This window comes from Psammomys obesus, unplaced genomic scaffold (assembly GCF_907164565.1).
Source record: "Psammomys obesus unplaced genomic scaffold, mPsaObe1.curated_primary_1811, whole genome shotgun sequence".
NCBI classification, from domain to species: Eukaryota; Metazoa; Chordata; class Mammalia; order Rodentia; family Muridae; genus Psammomys; species Psammomys obesus.
In genome coordinates this window covers 1,223,922-1,243,532 of record NW_026591560.1, presented here as the reverse complement: position 1 = coordinate 1,243,532, position 19,611 = coordinate 1,223,922, and the positions used below count along the sequence as shown (strand labels likewise).

Genomic DNA, 19,611 nt, shown 5'->3' with positions numbered 1-19,611 from the left:
AGGTCTATGGGCAGCTAATGCAGCTGTTGCTGGGCAGAGCTGCCTTGCTGGTTTGTCCAGTGGCTTGCCTGCAGTTGTTAATAGCCCACCCTTTTGTCCTTAACCTTATAGCGTGGGGACAGAGCCTGGCTACCCTCTTCGACCTTGGCTTTACCTCATTGCTTTCCTCGCTATCTTGGTTTCCCTGGTGGGCTCATTGGGTGGTTAATTAGCTCTTTGAAGCTCTGGAAGCGGCAAAGTGGCACTATGTGGGTTTTAGAAATAAAATCAATAAATGACTTAAACCACAGCTTAGCCATCCCACCTCCTGTGCAAGTGTGCTCTCATGCCCCAACCCCCATCGCTGCTGCCAGAGCTTGTTACACTTTGAAGGCCCAGCTACAGCAAGCACCTTTGTGTGGTGTCAGTGTTAGGAGGTGGGGAATACCCACTTGTCCTATGGCCTCTTGGGTAGGAAACACCCAGTCCTATTGTGTCAGGGCTCTGCCTCACTTGATGCCAGTTGCTCTGCCCCTTCAGACTTGGGCAAGGGTCATGTCAGGTAGAGGTGGTCAGCATGAGGTCTCCATTCCCGAGACAAGTGCTCTGCAGACCCAGTGTAAGTTCAGGTGGGCAGGCCAGCTCTCTGGTCTGGGGTGGATGTAACTTCAGGGTCCTGGGAAGTAAACTGTACCCATGTTCTTGAGTGAAGATGAGAGGAAGGGTGAAAGAGACGGCTATGTTTGAGCCTGTACATCTTACACTGGGATAGGGTATATAGAGCAAAGGGGGAGCCCTGCCGTGGAGATCCAGAAAATTCATGGAGGAAGTGTGTGATAAGGCCTTAGACTTGGCAGGGCTGTCCAGCCTTTGGCTTTGTAACATGGTATGTGGGCTGTAGGTTGGATTAGAAAAGGAGTGTGAGGGGGTAGGGGCTGAATTGATAGAGCAGAGAAGCCCTGTCTCAAAAAACCAACAACAACAAAAAAGCGATATGATTGTTGAAATGCTGCCAAGTATTTGTGTCTGATTCTCAAACTATATGAAGTATGCCCAGTGTAAGGCAGTGTGTGGGGGTTCACTCTTAAATCCAGCACTTGAAGGCAGAATCAATCAGGAGGATCTTTGAATTTGAGGCCAGGTTCAGGTTTTAGGCCAGTCAAGGCTGTTGTAATGAGACCTGCCAGGTGTGTATGGGCAGCACAAATTGTCAGTGGATTTTTATAAAAGAGAGATTGCCACAAAATTGGGTAGGCATGGCTATGAGATGAAAATAAATGAAATCCTCAAGAACTAAAAAAAAATCTAGGTGTGTTAACAGAGCTGGGGAGATGGGAGACAGGAGGATTCCTGAAACTCACCGGCCAGCTGGTCTAGCCTAAATTGTTTAGCTCTAGGCCAGTGAGAGGATGTGTTTCAAACTAGTGTATAGTTTCAGTTCAGCCAGAACTACGTAGTGAAATTTGCCAAAAAAAAATCATGGCTAGGCAATGGTGGTACACACCTTTCATTTCCATACAGAGACAGGCAGATCTCTATGAGGCCAGCCTGGTCCACAGTGAGCTAATTTCAGACAGGACAGGCCACATAGAGAAACTAGCTCAACAAACCCAACTACCATGATGAACCAGAGCTACCATTTAATTTGTATATAGGATAGTGATCAGCTACCATTTTAAATATATAAAATATATTTTAAATATATATATTAAATATATATAAATAAAATGGTAGCTGACCACTCTCCTAGATCCAGTTTCACTTTAGACCCTGTGTCAGGAATGAGGTAGGGTGATAAAAGTCAGGGAGGCTCTAAAACAATATGCTCAGTTGCAGGACAGATCAAAAGCCAAAAGGGGGAGGAAGCCCGTCCTGTAGTGTGGGAAAGTACTATGCAGGCTGATGGGAGAAAATTGTCAACAGTTTTTATACTGCTTTGGATTCATGTAGTCGGGATGAGTGTCTTGGAGTAATTAACTACCGTTTGAAAATTTGAGACCTCCATAGGAAGGAATTTGCATTTGATACTGTAAGCTTAGTTAAATGCTCATAGGGAGGATACAGGTCCTACAGGGGAAACAACTGGATTTTTGTGAAATGGTCTCATCAAATTGTCTTCTAAATAATAGATTAGTGTTGAAGGTCAACTTCAATTCACAGAGATCTGCATGCCCAGCAAGTTCAGTTGTGTGTGTGTGTGTGTGTGTGTGTGTGTGTGTATGCCATGTGCCCAAGGAAGTCAGAAGAGGGCATTGGTTGGTAGCTATTGACAGAGGTTCCAAGACCCAAAGTTGGGTCCTCAGGAAGAGGAGAAAGTGCCCTTTTTAATTACTGGTCATCTCTAGCCCCAGAGGCTTTGTTTTGCATGGGAGGGAGGGAGCACAGTTGTAACAGCAGGTACTCCTAACTGGTCAGAATGCTAACTGTAAGTGACTTGAATGTTCAGCCATAAATGATACACTACCCCAAGGCTTAGAGAGCAGCCCAAGAAGGCACAGGATGTGTGAGCTGGGCAATAGAGTGGGATGTTGTGGTGTCTTCAACTCCCAGCAGCTGTGATTACCTGCACAAGATTGGTCTTTCCAACATCCTGTCCTAGAGGGGGAGAGATTCACAGGACTCTACTCCCTGGTCATCTATTGTTGAGTGGTTGCTGGGGGAGGGAGGAGACATTTTCTGCACTGATGTAGACACTGGTAAGATGCCCATGCTCCACTAAACCTCTCATTCACACTTCTGTAAGCAACCACAGTGATGTGTCTCTCTCACACACATGCCACACAAGTAGACCGGCTTAATTGTGAATCAGGAGAGGGCTATGGGGAATGAATATGATCAGAAAGCCATTATACATAATGCTGACAGATATCTAAAAAATGAGAACATATGAAAGACAAACGTGGCTGGCAAGATGATTCACTGGGTAGAAGCAAAAGCCTGATGACCTGAGTTTGGTTCCTGGAACCCAAGGAAGGAGGGAATTAACTTGCAAAATTGCCCTTTTGACCTCCATATGTGCACCATGTGTACACCACATACACATAATAAATACAATTTAAAAAATAAAAATGGAAGTAGAGCTGGAGACATAGGTCTGTGGTAGAGCACTTAGCTAATATGTATGAGGCCCTAGACATTGAAAAGTCTAGAGAAAAAGGTGTCTGTGTAAGCATCTGTGTTTTCTTCCTGGCTTCTATATTTGATAACCTGGCTCCAGGAAATGAGCAGGGGCATTGTGCCCATGGTAGGGGAAGAGTCAGAGCTTAGCCTGAAAAGACCTGAGAGTGGCTTGCAGTTTAGGCCACACAGTGAGCTGCTTGGGAACTCCAGAACCCCGGCAGAAAGTTCTCAGAAACAGCTTGGCTCTCCCAGGCACTAGCTATCCAACTCCTTGGCCCTCAGAGTAGAACGCCCAGTTCTTCCTCTCAGCCTGCTACCCTGGAGGCACAGCCAGCTTTTGAAGTAGCCTGAGGGCCTAGGTTCTGTTCCTTCAAAGAAAGACAGGAGCTAGTGTCTGCTGTGCCCTCCCCCAAATTAAGAGGCAACAACTGATGAGACACAGTGTACATTTGATAAAGGAGTCAGAGATTCAGCCCAATAAAACAGCCAGCCTAAGGACACACAGCAAGATACTGCTGGGGTCAGTAATGAGCTGCAAATGGAGGCAGCCAAAGTCTGGAAGGGGAAGCCTGAAGGACTAGGCTATTTGGGTGACTAGAGGAAAGGGATAAAATAGGCTCTTGGAAGTCATGGAGGTAGCACGCAAAATCCCCCACTGTATAACCTGGGTGGGAGCAGGAGAGAAAGGTCTCAGGAAGACCTTGGTGTTGTTATCCAGGGGTTGGCTAGTTTTTTTTTTTTTTTTTTTTTTTGTGGTGCTAGAAATTGAGCACAGAACCTAGGCAAGTGCTCTGACACTCAACTCAGCCCTCTATTTTTTTGAGATTGCATCTCAATGATTTGCCCAGGCTGGCCTTGAATGCTTATCTATAGCATTCTGAGCTGTTGGGTAGGCGGTGGTGGCACATACCTTTAACCCCAGCACTCAGGAGGCAGAAACAGGCAGATCTCTGGCCAGAGTTCAAGGCCAGCATGGTCTACATATACATAGCAAGTTCCAAGATGGCCAAGGCTAAATAGTGGGACCCTGACTCAAATAATAGAAGAATAGAAGTAGAAAGCTAGAGGCAGGCGGATCTTTGTGACTTTGAGGCCAGTTTGGTCTACAGAGCAAGTTATCTGTGTAGTCTTGGCTACATGGATAAACAGATAAACCCTGTCTTGAAAAAAAAAAAAAAAAAAAAAAACGATAGATAGAAAATTAGAAAAGGACTTGAACTTAATGACCCTACTGTATCAGCTTGCTAAGGAGCTGAGATTCCAGGCTGGTAACACCAGTTTATCAGTGCCATGAACTGTTGGGGATTGTTCTCTCACCCCTGCAGACCCACAGGACTATAATTCCCAGCAGCCCCTGCTTCAGGCTGCAGCCTCAGCCAAAGCTATCTTGTAACCTGACTATCCCTCTAGAAAAGGTTATTTCAGAGCTCCTTGAAGGACAGCAACAGGGGGGAGCTCAGAGCCACTTGGTTTGGGTGGGGGTGGGGTGAAAGCAGTGGCCCTCTACCTCGGGCATCTGTCCTCCCCTACATAACTCCCTGTAAACCAGGATCTTCGTCTCCCTTTTCAGAGCTGCCGGCTTCTTCTGTACTAGCGTGAGTGTGTTTAGGATACACTCATTCACAGCCTGTGGTTCCTCTTGTCCACGCATACAGCCTCCCCATCTGTCTGCAGCCTGCACTGTCCCAGCCAGGTGAGGAATGGCTATGACCAGCTTGAGAGGCACATCATCATGCCCCTGTGCTTGCACTAAAGGCAAATGTTACAAACAAGCCCTGCTGCTCTGAGAAAAAGAAAGTGTGTCCTGCTCCACAATCCAGTCCCACCCTCATCTATAGCTCAGGAAAGGGCCCAGAATGGATAATGTCTTAGGCAAAGTGTCAACTAGAATGCTTTAGGTAAGCCTCAGGCCTCCCAGAGGAATCCAGTTCTGTCTGAAGTATCTTGCTTCCAATTCTCCAAAAGCCAGGGGCCAGAAGACAAAGCCAGAAAGGCTTAGGAAACCTGGAAGAAGTGGGTCAGCTGTGAACAGGGCCCTGCCTGGGCTGTGGGGAGCTTGTTTCTCCCTCTCCTCCTCTGTCCTCTCTACTTGCCCCCAAAATAGCTCCTTGAGCTTCAAGGCCAAGACCCTCCCACGTCCGGGGAGGCGTGGCATGCTGCCCTGAGCCAGGCTTTAAATCCCCTCACAGCTAGGCAGCTCCACTCCCTGGTTGGAGGCACCTCGGAGGCCATCAGTCTTGTTCAGTTCAGCCCACCCTCCTGCAGCCATGTCCAGGCCTCTTTCAGACCAGGATAGGAGAAAGCAAATCAGCGTTCGTGGCCTAGCCGGCGTGGAAAATGTATCTGAGCTGAAAAAGAACTTCAACCGCCACTTGCATTTCACCCTGGTCAAGGATCGAAATGTGGCCACTCCGAGAGATTACTATTTTGCACTGGCCCACACTGTGCGGGACCACCTCGTGGGACGCTGGATCCGCACACAGCAGCATTACTACGAAAAGGACCCCAAGGTGCTACAAGGGGGCCACCTGGGTGGGAAATGAGCTGGGAGTGGGGCCTGGCAGAGATTGAGACATCTGAAGCAAGTGGCAGCCTCTTCCTGAGGCCCAAGTTTTCTACAGCAAAATAAATTGCTGTTTTAGGAGCCTGGGATTGGAGGACCTACGGGTGCTGGACAGAATACTAAGGGAGACCCAGGGGTACTTAAACATGCGCCAGACATGGTTGAAGGGGGTTGCTGGTGGACAGGAAATGTATACCCCTGTGGCCCAGTTTAGACCTGCTGGGGAAGTACATACCATCAAATATGTGCATGTCACAGTCTGCTTGTGCCACAGGCAGGCCAGAGCAGGGGCAGCTGGGGCGGCAGGGATCAAGTATCTGGTAGGGTCATTGGTAAATGTCAGAAACCTAACACCCCACAGGAGGAGTGGGGGAGGGGGAGGGAGGGAGGGACCCAGGAAATGGGGAGGCTTGAGTGCCTTCAGCATCTTCATGCTTCTGTTCTGTCTCTGGACTGAGGCTTGAGGGCAAAGGGGGATAGCAGTGCATAGGCGAGCCCATTGAAGGCAATTCCAGGCCTGAGTCACTGTGTGACCTTGAGAATGACTCTTTCCTCCGGCCCTTGGCAATACCTTCTTGGGGGAACATTTAGAGTGAATGTTCTCACTTCCTGATGGGCTATATTAGGAGGGGCATGTACTTCACAAGGGGTCTCTACTCACAAGCACCTTAATCCCCGAGATAGGCCTGGCCAGCCTCATTCTCCAGAAGAGGAAACTGAGGCCAGATTGAAAGGCATTTCAAAGGAACATGGGGACCAATGCCTTCCTTATCTACTGGACCCCAAAGTTTGAAATGGTCCCTCTGAGCAGGGAGAAATGAATTGGTGACAGAGATGGGATGTGCTGGGGCCTGGCAGTAGGGCAGGAGGGTGAGAGGCCCAGAGCCAGCTGTGCCTGGCTGATGTCAGTGGGGGTGGCCCTGATCCCTCTTCCATACCGGCCTGTCTCTGGGCAGAGGATCTACTACCTGTCTTTGGAATTCTACATGGGACGGACACTACAGAACACCATGGTGAACCTGGCCTTGGAGAATGCCTGTGATGAGGCCACCTACCAGGTGGGGGAAACACTTAAGGTTTGGGGGGGGGGTGCCCATGCTGGTACTTGGGCCTGACTGCTGCCACCCCTTCCCTCAGCTGGGCTTGGACATGGAGGAGTTGGAGGAGATCGAGGAGGATGCAGGGCTGGGCAATGGGGGCCTGGGCCGCCTGGCAGGTGAGTACATAGTCTGTGGCCATAGGACAGAGGAGTCTCTTACGCCGGGTCCCTTATGCCCACTTTCCTGTACCCATAGCCTGCTTCTTGGACTCCATGGCTACCCTGGGGCTGGCTGCCTATGGCTACGGGATCCGCTATGAGTTTGGGATTTTTAATCAGAAGATCTGTGGAGGCTGGCAGGTGAGCAGCCCAAACCTCCAACCTTGTGGTGCCCAGTCACAACAGAGAGGTCCCCTATTTGGCCATCTGTCTCTGGATAGGTTCAGAACACACCCCAGGTCCCCCGAAAAACCTTCTGTCTTGCACTTTGCTTCAAAGCCTGATGACTGGTGGCCCTGGTGACTTTGAAGCCTGTAGTCAACCCCTGCGGAACGCTTGGGACGTAGTAGTATGTCCTGCTGGGTGACCCACCAAGCTAGGGTGCTGTTCCTGTCCTGTCCCACCACTCACCCATGTCAACCCTCTAGATGGAAGAGGCTGACGACTGGCTTCGCTATGGCAACCCCTGGGAGAAGGCCCGTCCTGAGTTCACGCTGCCTGTGCACTTCTATGGCCGAGTGGAGCACACCAGCCAGGGTGCCAAGTGGGTGGACACACAGGTGAAGATGAAGATGGGTACAGGTTCTGGGGTTACTCAGTGAGAGGCCGAGAGAGGGAGGCAGAGGAAGGGCACTAAGGCTCAGACATGTTGAGAGATTTCCTGGAGGTGACACAGCCAGGGTTATCAGGAGGCCAGGGAGCGTCAACCATGGAAGGAGGGGATTGACCCTGCTGCACCAGCCCTCCACCCTGGCCAGCTCCTCTCCTCAACACAAGACTTAGCGCCGTGCTTGAAGTCTGCACTTCTGTGCTGGGAACCTGGTGAAAGCAACAACCCTGAGAGAAAGGCAGGAGAGAAAATGGGTGGAAATGGCTTGCTCACAGCCACACAGAAAATTTGAGGGAGTCCGAAAGCCCAGCTGGGTGTCTCAGTCCCTGCCCTGTAGCCTCCTCCTATGGGTGGCTGCCGTTCTCAGTCTCCTCCGGGGTTGCATGGAAACCCCTAGACCTTCAGAAATGGTGTTTCTTGCTCTTTCATCTAGGCCTGGACCCAGAAAGGACTGTTGCCATACATGTGAGCCCCCCCCCCCCCCCACCGACCCAGGCAGCCAGGGTCTGGCTTTCAAGCTGCTGTCTGCTCTTGACAGTTACTGCTCAGACAGACACTCTACCCCATCAAGGGCTTACTCAGGTCAGGGAGGGACAGTAAGGCCCCATGTAGGGAGTCCTTTGGAGGTACCACTGACAGTGGTTGCAGGCAGTTCTTTGTAGCAAACTGGTGTTTATGGGAGCCGGGGCTGGCTGGCATTGGTTACTGCTAGCTAGCCCTGTGGCTACCAAGCTAGAAGACCTCTGGATAGAATTGACCCCTGTGTAATCTTCATCCAAGATCTCCCAACCCTGTCCTGAGTCCAGCACACTCTCACTTGATCAAGGCAGGCTGTAGAGCAGCCACCAACAGAGACCAGCTTCGGGTTCAGCGCTTGTCACGCTCTCCCTTCCTATAATCCTCGGAGGCAGGTGTTGGGATGGCCAGTGGGGGTGCTGGAGAGGTCTTCTTTACTTCTTTACTGTAGTGCTGAGGACTGAGCGGTCCTGCTTGGCAAGTATTTTACCACTGAGCTATATCCTCAGCTCTCTCTTTATTTTTTTCTTGACACAGGGCCTCACTAAGTTGCCCAGACTGGCCTTGAACTCACTCTGTAACCTAAACAGGCCTTGAACTTGTGATCGTCTGGCCTCAGCCTCTCTACTAGCTGGGCTCCCAGGCCTGTACCAGCAGGCCTGGCTTCTCTTCTTTCTATAGGCTCTGCAGCTTGCTCCTGGTAACCCAGCTAGTGAGCCTCAGTGCTAGAACTAGTCTACCTTGGGCATTGGCAGAGTTCAATGACAGTGATTTGAACTTCAGCTCTTGGTGGAGGAGCCCTCACAAACCAGACTCAGGCACTGCTCAGGGCCGGGCCCTGGCAACCTGTCCAGCTTCTGACTCAGGCACCTCCTGTAGGTAGTGTTGGCCATGCCCTACGACACACCTGTGCCGGGCTATCGAAACAACGTTGTCAACACCATGCGCCTCTGGTCGGCCAAGGCACCCAATGACTTCAACCTCAAGGACTGTGAGTCTCTCTGCTGGTGGCTGGCGGCCCTTGTTACCCCTGCCTGGCCCGTGCCCAGCCCCAGCCTCACCCTGACCCACTTTACCCCTCAGTCAACGTCGGCGGCTACATCCAGGCTGTGCTGGACCGAAACCTGGCCGAGAACATCTCACGTGTTTTGTACCCCAATGATAACGTGCGTTACCCTTCAACTGGAAGCTCAATTCCTTGGAGGGGGATAGGGGAGCCGGGGGTGGGGACCTTTGCGACTGTCCTAGACCTTTGTTGCTGTCCCATCAAGTCCTTTGAGTAGGAAGACACCTGAGTCCTGAGAGAAGGGTTGGGGTATGACATTTCCTGGTGCTGTTTTCCTGGGGACTCCCACAGGGCTCTTAGTTAATCTGTCTCTTTCTGATATGACCTGCTATGGTTATTTGCTGAGGCAAAGGTCCCTGGGTCCAGAAGGTGGGGACAGTCTGGGGCTCTGGGACATAATGCGTTAGGGGCTCTCCTGGTCACACCCACGGCAGCTTTGGGCCCCACCCCCTGCCACCTCAACTGCACTCTGCCTTGCTCCTCCCTTAGTTCTTTGAAGGAAAGGAGCTTCGGCTGAAGCAGGAGTACTTTGTGGTGGCTGCCACCCTCCAGGACATCATCCGGCGCTTCAAATCCTCCAAGTTTGGCTGCCGTGATCCTGTGCGCACAAACTTTGATGCCTTCCCGGATAAGGTAGTGCACTGGCCCGGAGGCCTCTGTCTCCCTATCTCTTGAGTCCCATGGCCGCCTCTTTCCAGCCTCACTTCACAGATGAGTGGGGCTGGCAGTGTATGGAGGTGTGGCTTGCTCAGGATCTTCAGGCACTGGGGACACCACTCCAACTGCCACCATTCCTGGTCCCAGCCCAGCCACAGAACTACACTGGCCTTTTGGGGGCTCTGAAGGGGCAAGGAGCATTCACAATAGAGCTTGGTCTGGAATCCAGCCTGGCTTGCCACTCCCCTCCCCCACAGGTGGCCATCCAGCTCAATGACACCCACCCTTCTTTGGCCATCCCTGAGCTGATGAGGATTCTGGTGGACCTGGAGCGCCTGGACTGGGACAAGGTGGGTCTCAGTCGCTAGCAGTGGCCGCTTAATAGCCACTCTTGCCAGCGCGAAACCCAGTTGGGTTCTGGCGGAGCCACAGGCTGCACAGCGTCAGCGTGTGGAGAACGTCTGACCCGGCTTCTTGCCTTCTCTGCGCCAGGCCTGGGAAGTGACAGTGAAGACCTGTGCCTACACCAACCACACGGTGCTGCCCGAAGCCCTGGAGCGCTGGCCAGTGCACCTCATGGAGACACTGCTGCCCCGGCACCTGCAGATCATTTACGAGATCAACCAGCGTTTTCTTAACGTGAGCTGGGGCGGCGTGGGAGGAAGTCAGGAGGCCGATGGGCTGAGTCTGTGGGTTTGAGGGAGCGGGGCTAAGACTAAAGTTCCTGGGCCCGGATCCTGGTCTCAGCTCTGGGCTCTTTGGGCGCACAGCGGGTGGCGGCAGCATTCCCTGGGGACGTAGACAGGCTGCGGCGCATGTCACTCGTGGAGGAGGGCGCGGTGAAGCGCATCAACATGGCGCACCTGTGCATCGCCGGCTCGCACGCCGTTAACGGGGTGGCTCGCATCCATTCGGAGATCCTCAAGAAAACCATGTAAGCGGCTCCACAAGCCCCGCCCACACCACGCTTCGGCTGCGTAGGGTCCCCGCCCCTTCACCTGACCAACCAGGGTCTTTCGGGCTGACCCCTCCCCGGAGGTCATCAGGGCAGGTTTAGCATCAAGCACCCATAACGCTGAGCCCTCTCACCCACCTCGAGGGTGGCCCGTTCTTAGCTCTTTTCAGTACAGGCCTGTCCCAGATGACCCCCCTCTTACACACAGCACCCCTACCTGCCCCAGGTGCACACCTGCATTCAAGCCCTTTTCAGGACATAGAGTGAAGGAGGGAGCCAGGTGGGAGGGCCCTGTGGTGGTGAATGGCGACCCTCACCCAATCCCAACCTGCAGTTTCAAGGACTTTTATGAGCTGGAGCCTCATAAGTTCCAGAACAAGACCAATGGCATCACCCCTCGGCGCTGGCTGGTTCTGTGTAACCCCGGGCTGGCAGAGGTCATTGCTGAGGTGAGAGGTCACAGTGCGGCTGATAGGACCAATACAGGTCAGTACAGTACAGTTGAGTGGATAGCTCCCTGTACAATGGTCTCAGCTGAGGACTGCAAGCCTGTACTGTGTTCCCAAGGCTGGCATCCACATGGAGGAAGGGGCATTGCTTTCTTACTTGAACAGGCTTGCTCTCTGGCTAATGGAGGCCCTGGCTATAGAGGCCAGGCTGCTGGCGTTGACAGTCTAATGCAGAGTGTTGTCACATCTGAGTGAGACTGCAAGGGGACAGATATCTGGTGGGCAGGCTGGAGGTCACGTCCACAGGAGGAAAGGCCAGAGGTCAGGAGGAGGAGGTCAGGTGGGGCAGTCCCCAGAGAGTTCAGTGATAGTGTAGGAGGAAGATGGATGTATCCGTATTGCTCTGGCCGGGAGGCTTTGGGAAGAGCCTGGAGGAGGGAGGCCGGGGTTGGGGGGGTGATCCCGGCTGAAAGCTGTCTTCCCACAGCGCATTGGGGAGGAGTATATCTCAGACCTGGACCAGCTCCGCAAACTGCTCTCCTATGTGGACGATGAAGCCTTTATCCGGGATGTGGCCAAAGTGAAGCAGGTGGGAGGCCTGCAGCCCGGGACTCCTGCCCCAAGGCTAAGGACAGGAAGGGGTCTGATGGCTGGGTCAGGAGTGGAACTAGAGTCCATCTCTCCTACCAGACTCAGCCACTGGTGGGGGTCAGTGGTGGAAGACAGCACCCACTATCACCGAGAGAATGCTGGCATAGATTAATAATGTCTGCCTTGGGGCAGGGGTTGAAGGAAATAGTCATAGGCAGGCTTCCTATCATCTGCTTTCCTGGGCCGCAGTGAGGGGAAACAATGAGATTAGAGGGTTGTTTGAAGCTGAAGTGCCATTGGTGAGGCCTCTGACTCCTCAATCTGCAGGAAAATAAGCTGAAGTTCTCCGCATACCTCGAGAGGGAATACAAGGTCCGCATCAACCCCAACTCCCTCTTCGATGTCCAGGTGAAAAGGATTCATGAATACAAACGCCAGCTTCTCAACTGCCTTCACATCATCACCCTGTATAATCGTGAGTGGAAGGGACCCACCCGACTCAGCCCTCCATGCCTGGCATCTCCCAGCATGCCACCAATGGCTGGATCAATGTCTCCTGGGGCCTGGTGGCTACCCTTAGGAGGAGGTGTTATTCCAGCATCTTGATTTCACTTCCTGTTGCTGTCATAAGATTCCCTGACAAAAGCAACGAAGGGGAAAAGGGTTGATTTAGCTAAACGTTCCCAATTACAGTCTGTCACTGTGGGGAAGTGAAGGCAGCAGCAGGAACCGGAAGCTGCTATCACACCCCATCCACGTTCAAAGAGCAGAAGGTGAGAACAGTGGATTAATACATGCATACAGTGGCTCTCTCCCTCTCTCTGAGACAAGGTCTCACTCTGTAGCCCCAGCTTGCCCGGAACTTACTCTGTAGACCAGTTTGTCCTTGAGCTCACAGGTATCTGCCTGTCTCTGCCTTTTGAGTGCCAATGCTGAAGGAATGCAATATCATGTCAGATCTTCCACTCTTCCCCCCCCACCCAGAGCTGAGGCCTGAACCCAGGGCCTGTGCAAGCACTCTACCACTGAGCTAAATGCCCAGCTGCCCTTCCATTTTTGTATACATTTTCTTTTACACTTACTTATTGTGTGTTGTGTGTATGCGTGCATGCCGTGATGCACCACACCTGTGGAGAACAAGTTCTCCCTCTCCACCGTGTACGTCCCAGGGTTTGAACTCAGGTCATCAGACTTGACAATGAGTGCCTTTACCCGCTAACCCGTTGCTGGCACTGCTTTCTCCACTCTCACGTGGTACAGAATCCCCTACTTAGGCAAAAGCACCACCCCTCGATTAATATAATTAAGACAATCCCTTACAGACATGGCCAGAGGCCTGCCTCCCCCACACCCCACTCCCAGGGGCTGCTAGATTTTGTCAGGTTCACAGCACCAACCATCACACCACCCCACGTCGCAGAACAAACCGAAGGAGATCTGACAGACAGTGATCAGCTCAGGCTAGCACTGTCCTCTGTCCCAGCCTTGGCCCTGGCTTCCTGCCTCGTTAAGCCCCCTGATGCCTCTTTTCTCCACAGGCATCAAAAGGGAGCCCAATAGGTTTGTGGTGCCAAGGACTATCATGATTGGAGGGAAGGTGAGAACCTAGGGCAGACTGGGTTTTGAACATATGCCCGGGCAGTCCCAAGATCAAGGTGTGGGAAGCAAGGGCGAAACACTGACCCCAGACTGTCCCACAGGCTGCACCCGGGTACCACATGGCCAAGATGATCATCAAGCTCATCACTGCCATTGGAGATGTAGTCAACCACGACCCTGCGGTGGGAGACCGCCTCCGCGTGATCTTCCTGGAGAACTACCGAGTCTCACTGGCTGAGAAAGGTGGGTGCTGCATGGGAGCTCTGACTAGCTCAGTCCTAGAGGAGACATCTGTCAAGGCTTCCTGGTTGTAGTCATGGTAGAGAAGAAACTGGACGGCTGGACAGATGGCTCAGTGGTTAAGAGCACTGGCTGCTCTTCCAGACGATCTGGGTCTGATTCCTAGCACCAGCATGGCAGCCCCCAACCTTCTGTAACTGCAGTCCTAGGGGATCTGACGCCCTCTCTTTTGGCCTCCACACACACTGCATGCATGTGGTACATGTACATGCAGGCAAGACGCCCATCCACCTAAAATAAAATAAAAATTGTGTAAAAAAATAATAGGATGGGCCGGGTGTGGTGGCACACACCTGGAGTCCCTGCACTCTGGGAGGCAGAGGCAAGAGGATCTCTGAGTTCGAGGCCAGCCTGGTCTACAAAGTGAATCCAGGACAGCCAAAGCTACACAGAGAAACACTGTCTCAAGAAGCCGAAATAATAATAATAATAATAATAATAATAATAATAATAATAATAATAATAATAAAATAGAAAATGATTGAGGAAGACTCCTGGCATCCACCTCTGACCTTCACACACACACCGACATACATATACATAGGCATGCACACACACACACACACCATACATGTACAAGGAAAACAAACAAAACCCCAAAACCTATATCAAAGAAAAGATCACACAGTGAGTTTAAGGCCAGCCTGGTCCACATAGGGAGTTCCAGGTTAGTCAGGGCCATATGTTGAAAACCTGTGTCAAAACAACAAAAACAGTGGAGGGATAGGTTCAGGTTGGAATCTATAAAAGGCAGCGGCTTGGGAATGAAAGATTTGGATGGTAGAATCTCAGAGGTTGGGGGCACAGAGGTCCCTGTCACGCCGTAATTCAGCTAGGCAGGGCTGTTCCTGGGGCTGACATGTGTTTCTACTGCCATCCTGCAGTGATTCCCGCTGCTGACCTCTCAGAGCAGATCTCCACCGCGGGCACCGAGGCCTCAGGCACTGGCAACATGAAGTTTATGCTCAACGGGGCTCTCACCATCGGCACCATGGACGGTGCCAACGTGGAGATGGCAGAGGAGGCGGGGGAGGAGAACTTCTTCATCTTCGGCATGCGGGTAGAGGACGTGGAAAGGCTGGACCAGAGAGGGTATGGGGTCAGGAGCGCCAGAGTGCGTGACACACATTCAAGAGGCATGCTGGGAGAGGCTGGCCAGCCTGTGCAGCCTCCTAGTTATGGCTGCTGGGATTCTGGAAAACTAAAAAGGGAGCTTGTGACAAACAAAGCCAACAAGATGAGAAAGGAAGAAAGTAACAGGAAGAGGGGAAAAGAAAGTAGAAATTATGTAAGAAATAATATTGTTCTGAAATTGGAGACAAAATCAAATCATTAGCTTTCTGGACACCATGGCAGAAAGGGACGGGGTTTCTCTTTGTAGCCCTGGCTGTCCTGGAACTTGTTCTGTAGACCAGGCTGGCCCTCTCTTTTTGAGATTTATTTATTCTATTATGTGTATATATATATGTGTGTGTGTGTGTGTGTGTGTATTGCATATATGTGTGTTTTGCATATACACACATGTATATATATGTGTGTGTGTATGTATATATATGTGTGTATATATATATGTGTGTGTGTGTGTGTGTGTGTGTGTGTGTGTGTGTGTGTGTGTGTGCTTGACCTCCATGTGACTATGGAGGGCAGAAGAGGAGTTGGATTCTCTAGGACTCAAGTTACAGGTGGTTGTGAGATGCCCCTGGGTGCTGGGAACCTGGGTCCTCTGTAAGAACATCTCTTACTCACAGAGATCCACCTGCCTCTGGCTCCCCAAGCGCTGGGATTAGAGGCGTGTGCCACCACTGCGCTACCAAATGTAACTTTTAAAAACAGATTGCTTTTACTTTTGTTATTTTTATCAGTGTTTGTGTGTGGGGGTTTGTGTGAGTGAAGGCCAGAAGATAGGACCCCCGTGGCAGGAGTTATGACGCTTGTGAGGCGCTTGTGGGTGCTAGGACTAAACTTGGCCCTCCAAAATAGCGGCAAGCACTCTTAAACATTAGGCCATCTCTCCTGTCTCCCGTTGTGATTTTTTTTTTTTTTTCGAGATAGGGTTTCTCTTGGCTGCCCTGGACAGCTTTTGTAGACCAGGCTGGCCTTGAACCCACAGAGATCCACCTGCCTCTGCCTCCCTGAGTGCTGGGATTACAGGCGTGCACCATTGCACCTGGCAGCCCACTGTGAAAATTTTAAGTAATGATAATACTGGTCAAGAGCCACTTATACCACATAAAAAGCCAAATGTGGTCCCAGCTCTGGGAAGGCAGAGAAAAGAGACCAGCTTATATACTTGATAAGTTCCAAGCCAGTGGGAGACCTGTCTCAAAAATACAAGGATCTCGAGGAGCATCCAGAGTTGACCTCTGGCCCCCACACATATGCATAATGCATGGTCATTAACTGGAAACACTCGAGGCTGGGGAGATGGCTCAGCAGACAGTGCTTACCATGAGGACCACAGCTTGAATACCCACTACCCAAATAAAAGCCAGGTAGCAAAGGCAGGAAAACCCTAAAGCAAGCCAGCCAGCTCGACTAGCTGAAAATTAGCTCACTGAAAGTTCAGAGACCCTGTCTCAGGAAATGAACATCAAAGAAAATAACTGGTGCCGGGCAGTGGTGGCACACACCTTTAATCCAAGCACTCAGGAGGCAGAGAAAGGCAGATATCTTTGAATTCCAGGTCAGTCTGGTCTACAGAGCAAGTTCCAGAACAACCAAGGCTACACAGAGAAACCCTGTTTTGAAAAACCCAAACACCCCCTCCTCAAAACCAAAAAACTGGCATATGTATTCTCACATGCCTCATGTAGCCTAGGCTGGCCCTGAACTCCTTTCCTCTGGCTTCCATTCCAGTGGTTGGGATTACAAATGTGTACCAGGCCCCTAAATTTGTAAATGTTTATATAGTGCTCCATGGTAAGCCAAGCTCTCTTTTTTAAAAAATGAGTTTTAAACTTATGTGTATGAATATTCTGCCTGCATGTGTGTCCTTATGCCATGGGGCCAGACGAGGGTGTTATATCCCCTGGGCCAGGAGTCACAGACAGTTGTGAACTGCCATGTGGGTGCTGGGAGTTGAACCCAGGTTCTCTGGAAGACCAACCTTTAATGGCTGAGCCATCTCTCCAGCTCCCCGGCCAAGCTATTAAAACCAATTCCAAGCCCTAGGGCACTGAAATTGACCTGTTGCTGTAAATGTAACTGCAGGGAGCAACCTTTCCAATCAATTCCCAGATGTCTGCTTACTCCATTGAGAATTATTAGGCAAGCCAGAAGCTTGGCTCTTGCCTTTAGTCCCAGCACTCAGGAGGCAGAGGCAAGAAAGTCACTGTTGAGTTCAAGACCAGCCTGGTCTATAAGGCAAGTTCCAGAACATCCAGGCCTATGTAATGAAAGCCTATCTCAAAACAAAACAAAAAAAAGCTATGTCCACTGCCCAGTCCACAGTTCTATATAATATGCAAAACAAACTTTCCCTTTATTTTATTTAATTGTTTTTTCCAAGACAAGGTTTAGGGTTTCTCTGTGTAATGCTGGCTGTCCTGGAACTCACTCTAAACCAGGGTGGACTCGAACTGCCTGCCTCTGCCTTCCAAGTGCTGGGATTGCAGGTGTGTTCTTTATGGGGAGTGTTGATTGGGGATAAATATTAGAAGGTGAATACGTGTAAATCAGAAAGTTCTTGGGCTAGGCTTATGGCTCAGGAGATAGAGTGCTTGTGGTACAAGTCTGAGGACCTGAGTTCCGCCCCCAGGACCCACGCAAAAGCGTAGCACATTCTTGTTTAATGCCAACAAGCCTGTAGAAAAAGGGAAGCGGAAACAGGAGACTCAGAAGCCGAGGCAGCCAGCTAGCCTGTCTCAGAAGTCGGCGTGCGGGTGATGGTGAGCACCCAAAGCTTGTCCTCGGATCACCACACTCACCGTGAGGCACGCGCACACCTCCTCCCACAGATACAAATGTGAAAGCTCCTGAGCCGCTGACACAGATTTCCAAATGCTTCTGGAAGGTTGGTACTTCCACTCACAGCTTCAGTAAGCTGGCATTTGCTGCTGAAAGGGCTTTTTCCTAGAAATTTCAAACTTTCGAGTTCGGCATGGTGGCACACACCTTAAATCTCAAAGCTCTGGAGGCAGAGGCAGGTGGACCTCCGTGAGTTTGAAGCTATCCTGATCTACATGGAGAGTTCTAGGCCAGACGGGGTTCCGTAGTGAGAACTTGCCTCAAAATAAAGTAGAATAAAATAAAAAGAAATTTCAGATTTTGCTTTCTGGTCTCTAAGGTGCATTGAGGAAGATCCGGGATGTTCAGGACCAGACTCCAGACTTCAAAACAATTCTGACTCTAGAGGACAGGGCAATGCAGGGACTTGGGATCACTGTGGAAGAACTCTGTTGTTGATTGTTGTTTGTTTGAGACAGGGTTTCTCTGTATGACAGTCCTGGCTGCCCTGAAATTCATTCTGTAGAACAGGCTGGCCTTGGACTCACAGAGATCCACCTGCCTCTGCCACCTGAATGATTAAAGGTGCGTAGCACCGTGCCTGGCCTGTTATTGATTGTAAGGGGCTGTGAGCCAGGGAGAGCAGGCAGGCCATCTTTGTTGTGGTTGACATAGGGGGTGGTGCTGTCTGACTTGTGGGTGTTTAGGGCCACACCTTAGGATGCACCTCTTAGAGGTGGGCTTGGGACAGTGGAAAAGATTCATGGAAGGTTTTATTTTGTTTTGTGGATGGAACCCAGGGCCTCTCACATGCCAGGCAAGCACTCCACTGCTAGGAACAAATGTCCTCCTTGCCTGGAGCCTTGAGACTTGTCTCTGTTTTTCCTTTTTTGAAAGTAGGTGTGTTTGTGTGTGCATAGGTGAACTGAGCCACCTCTCCAGCCCCAGTCTTTTCTGTCTTCTCTGGGCCTAAGTGTCTTCAAAAGTGTCTTCAAAGCGGGTGAAGAAAAGCTGAGCCGATCATGGTAGAGGGCCTGTGCCTCAGATCTTCCCAGGTTTTCTCTGGGAAGCTGGGGACCCCTTTGCAAGGCAGCTGACCATCAGTGTGCTCTGCCAGGTACAATGCCCAGGAGTACTACGACCGAATTCCTGAGCTTCGGCAGATCATCGAACAGTTGAGCAGCGGCTTCTTCTCCCCCAAACAGCCCGACCTGTTCAAGGACATCGTCAACATGCTCATGCACCATGACCGGTGAGCTGGCTGGCTGAGCGGCATGGAGGCTCACGGAGGAGCAGGGCTTGGGTGGCTGGTGGGGAGGCCGGCTGGGATTGCAGCTTCCTTCACTCCAGTTTTCTGCTGCACCAAGAAGGACTTGACCTCACGGAGCTCCGGCCTTTCGTTTCTCCTCTAGGTTTAAAGTCTTTGCAGATTACGAGGAATACATTAAATGCCAGGACAAAGTCAGTGAGTTGTACAAGGTGAGGGGCCCCGGGCCAGGGACTGGCAGGGCTCTGAATCAGCATGAATGGGGCCAGCCTGCTGGCAGAATGAACCTAGAGACTCCCTTCCTGTCTGCAGAACCCAAGAGAGTGGACACGGATGGTGATCAAGAACATAGCCACCTCTGGCAAGTTTTCCAGTGACCGCACCATCGCCCAATATGCCCGTGAGATCTGGGGTATTGAACCTTCTCGCCAGCGCCTGCCAGCCCCGGATGAGAAGATCTGAGCTTCCACACCAGACCCCATATCTGCCCTTGAGTCTGTTTGCGATTCCTGGGATCAGGCACACTCTTCATCCGGAGGGTGGGCCCCTAGAATTACATGCCTACCCTTCCCCTTCTTTTACCAGTCTGTAGGTCGCGGTGACTAAAGCCGCTGCCCTCCTCTTCTCCCTCAACTCCCTATCCTTCCTATTTGTGTATGGGGTCTGACCAAGTGCACCCACTGCCCAATAAATCGACTCTTCCCGAGCTTCCTCACTCTTCTCTCCATCGCAAAAT

The 19,611-nt window shown here is 51.3% G+C and overlaps 1 protein-coding gene across 1 annotated transcript; it reads left to right on the top strand.

The window, feature by feature from the left end:
* Positions 1-5,302: 5,302 nt before the first annotated feature.
* Pygm (glycogen phosphorylase, muscle associated) lies at positions 5,303-19,590 on the top strand. Its single transcript, XM_055610417.1, has 20 exons — positions 5,303-5,609; positions 6,619-6,720; positions 6,800-6,878; positions 6,958-7,061; positions 7,349-7,480; positions 8,926-9,037; positions 9,130-9,212; positions 9,602-9,745; positions 10,027-10,119; positions 10,262-10,408; positions 10,540-10,703; positions 11,059-11,173; positions 11,661-11,762; positions 12,092-12,239; positions 13,303-13,361; positions 13,465-13,606; positions 14,548-14,755; positions 18,726-18,860; positions 19,021-19,087; positions 19,188-19,590. The coding sequence occupies exons 1-20, from the start codon at positions 5,367-5,369 to the stop codon at positions 19,335-19,337; spliced, it is 2,529 nt and encodes an 842-aa protein (XP_055466392.1). The 5' UTR covers positions 5,303-5,366; the 3' UTR covers positions 19,338-19,590.
* Positions 19,591-19,611: the final 21 nt, after the last annotated feature.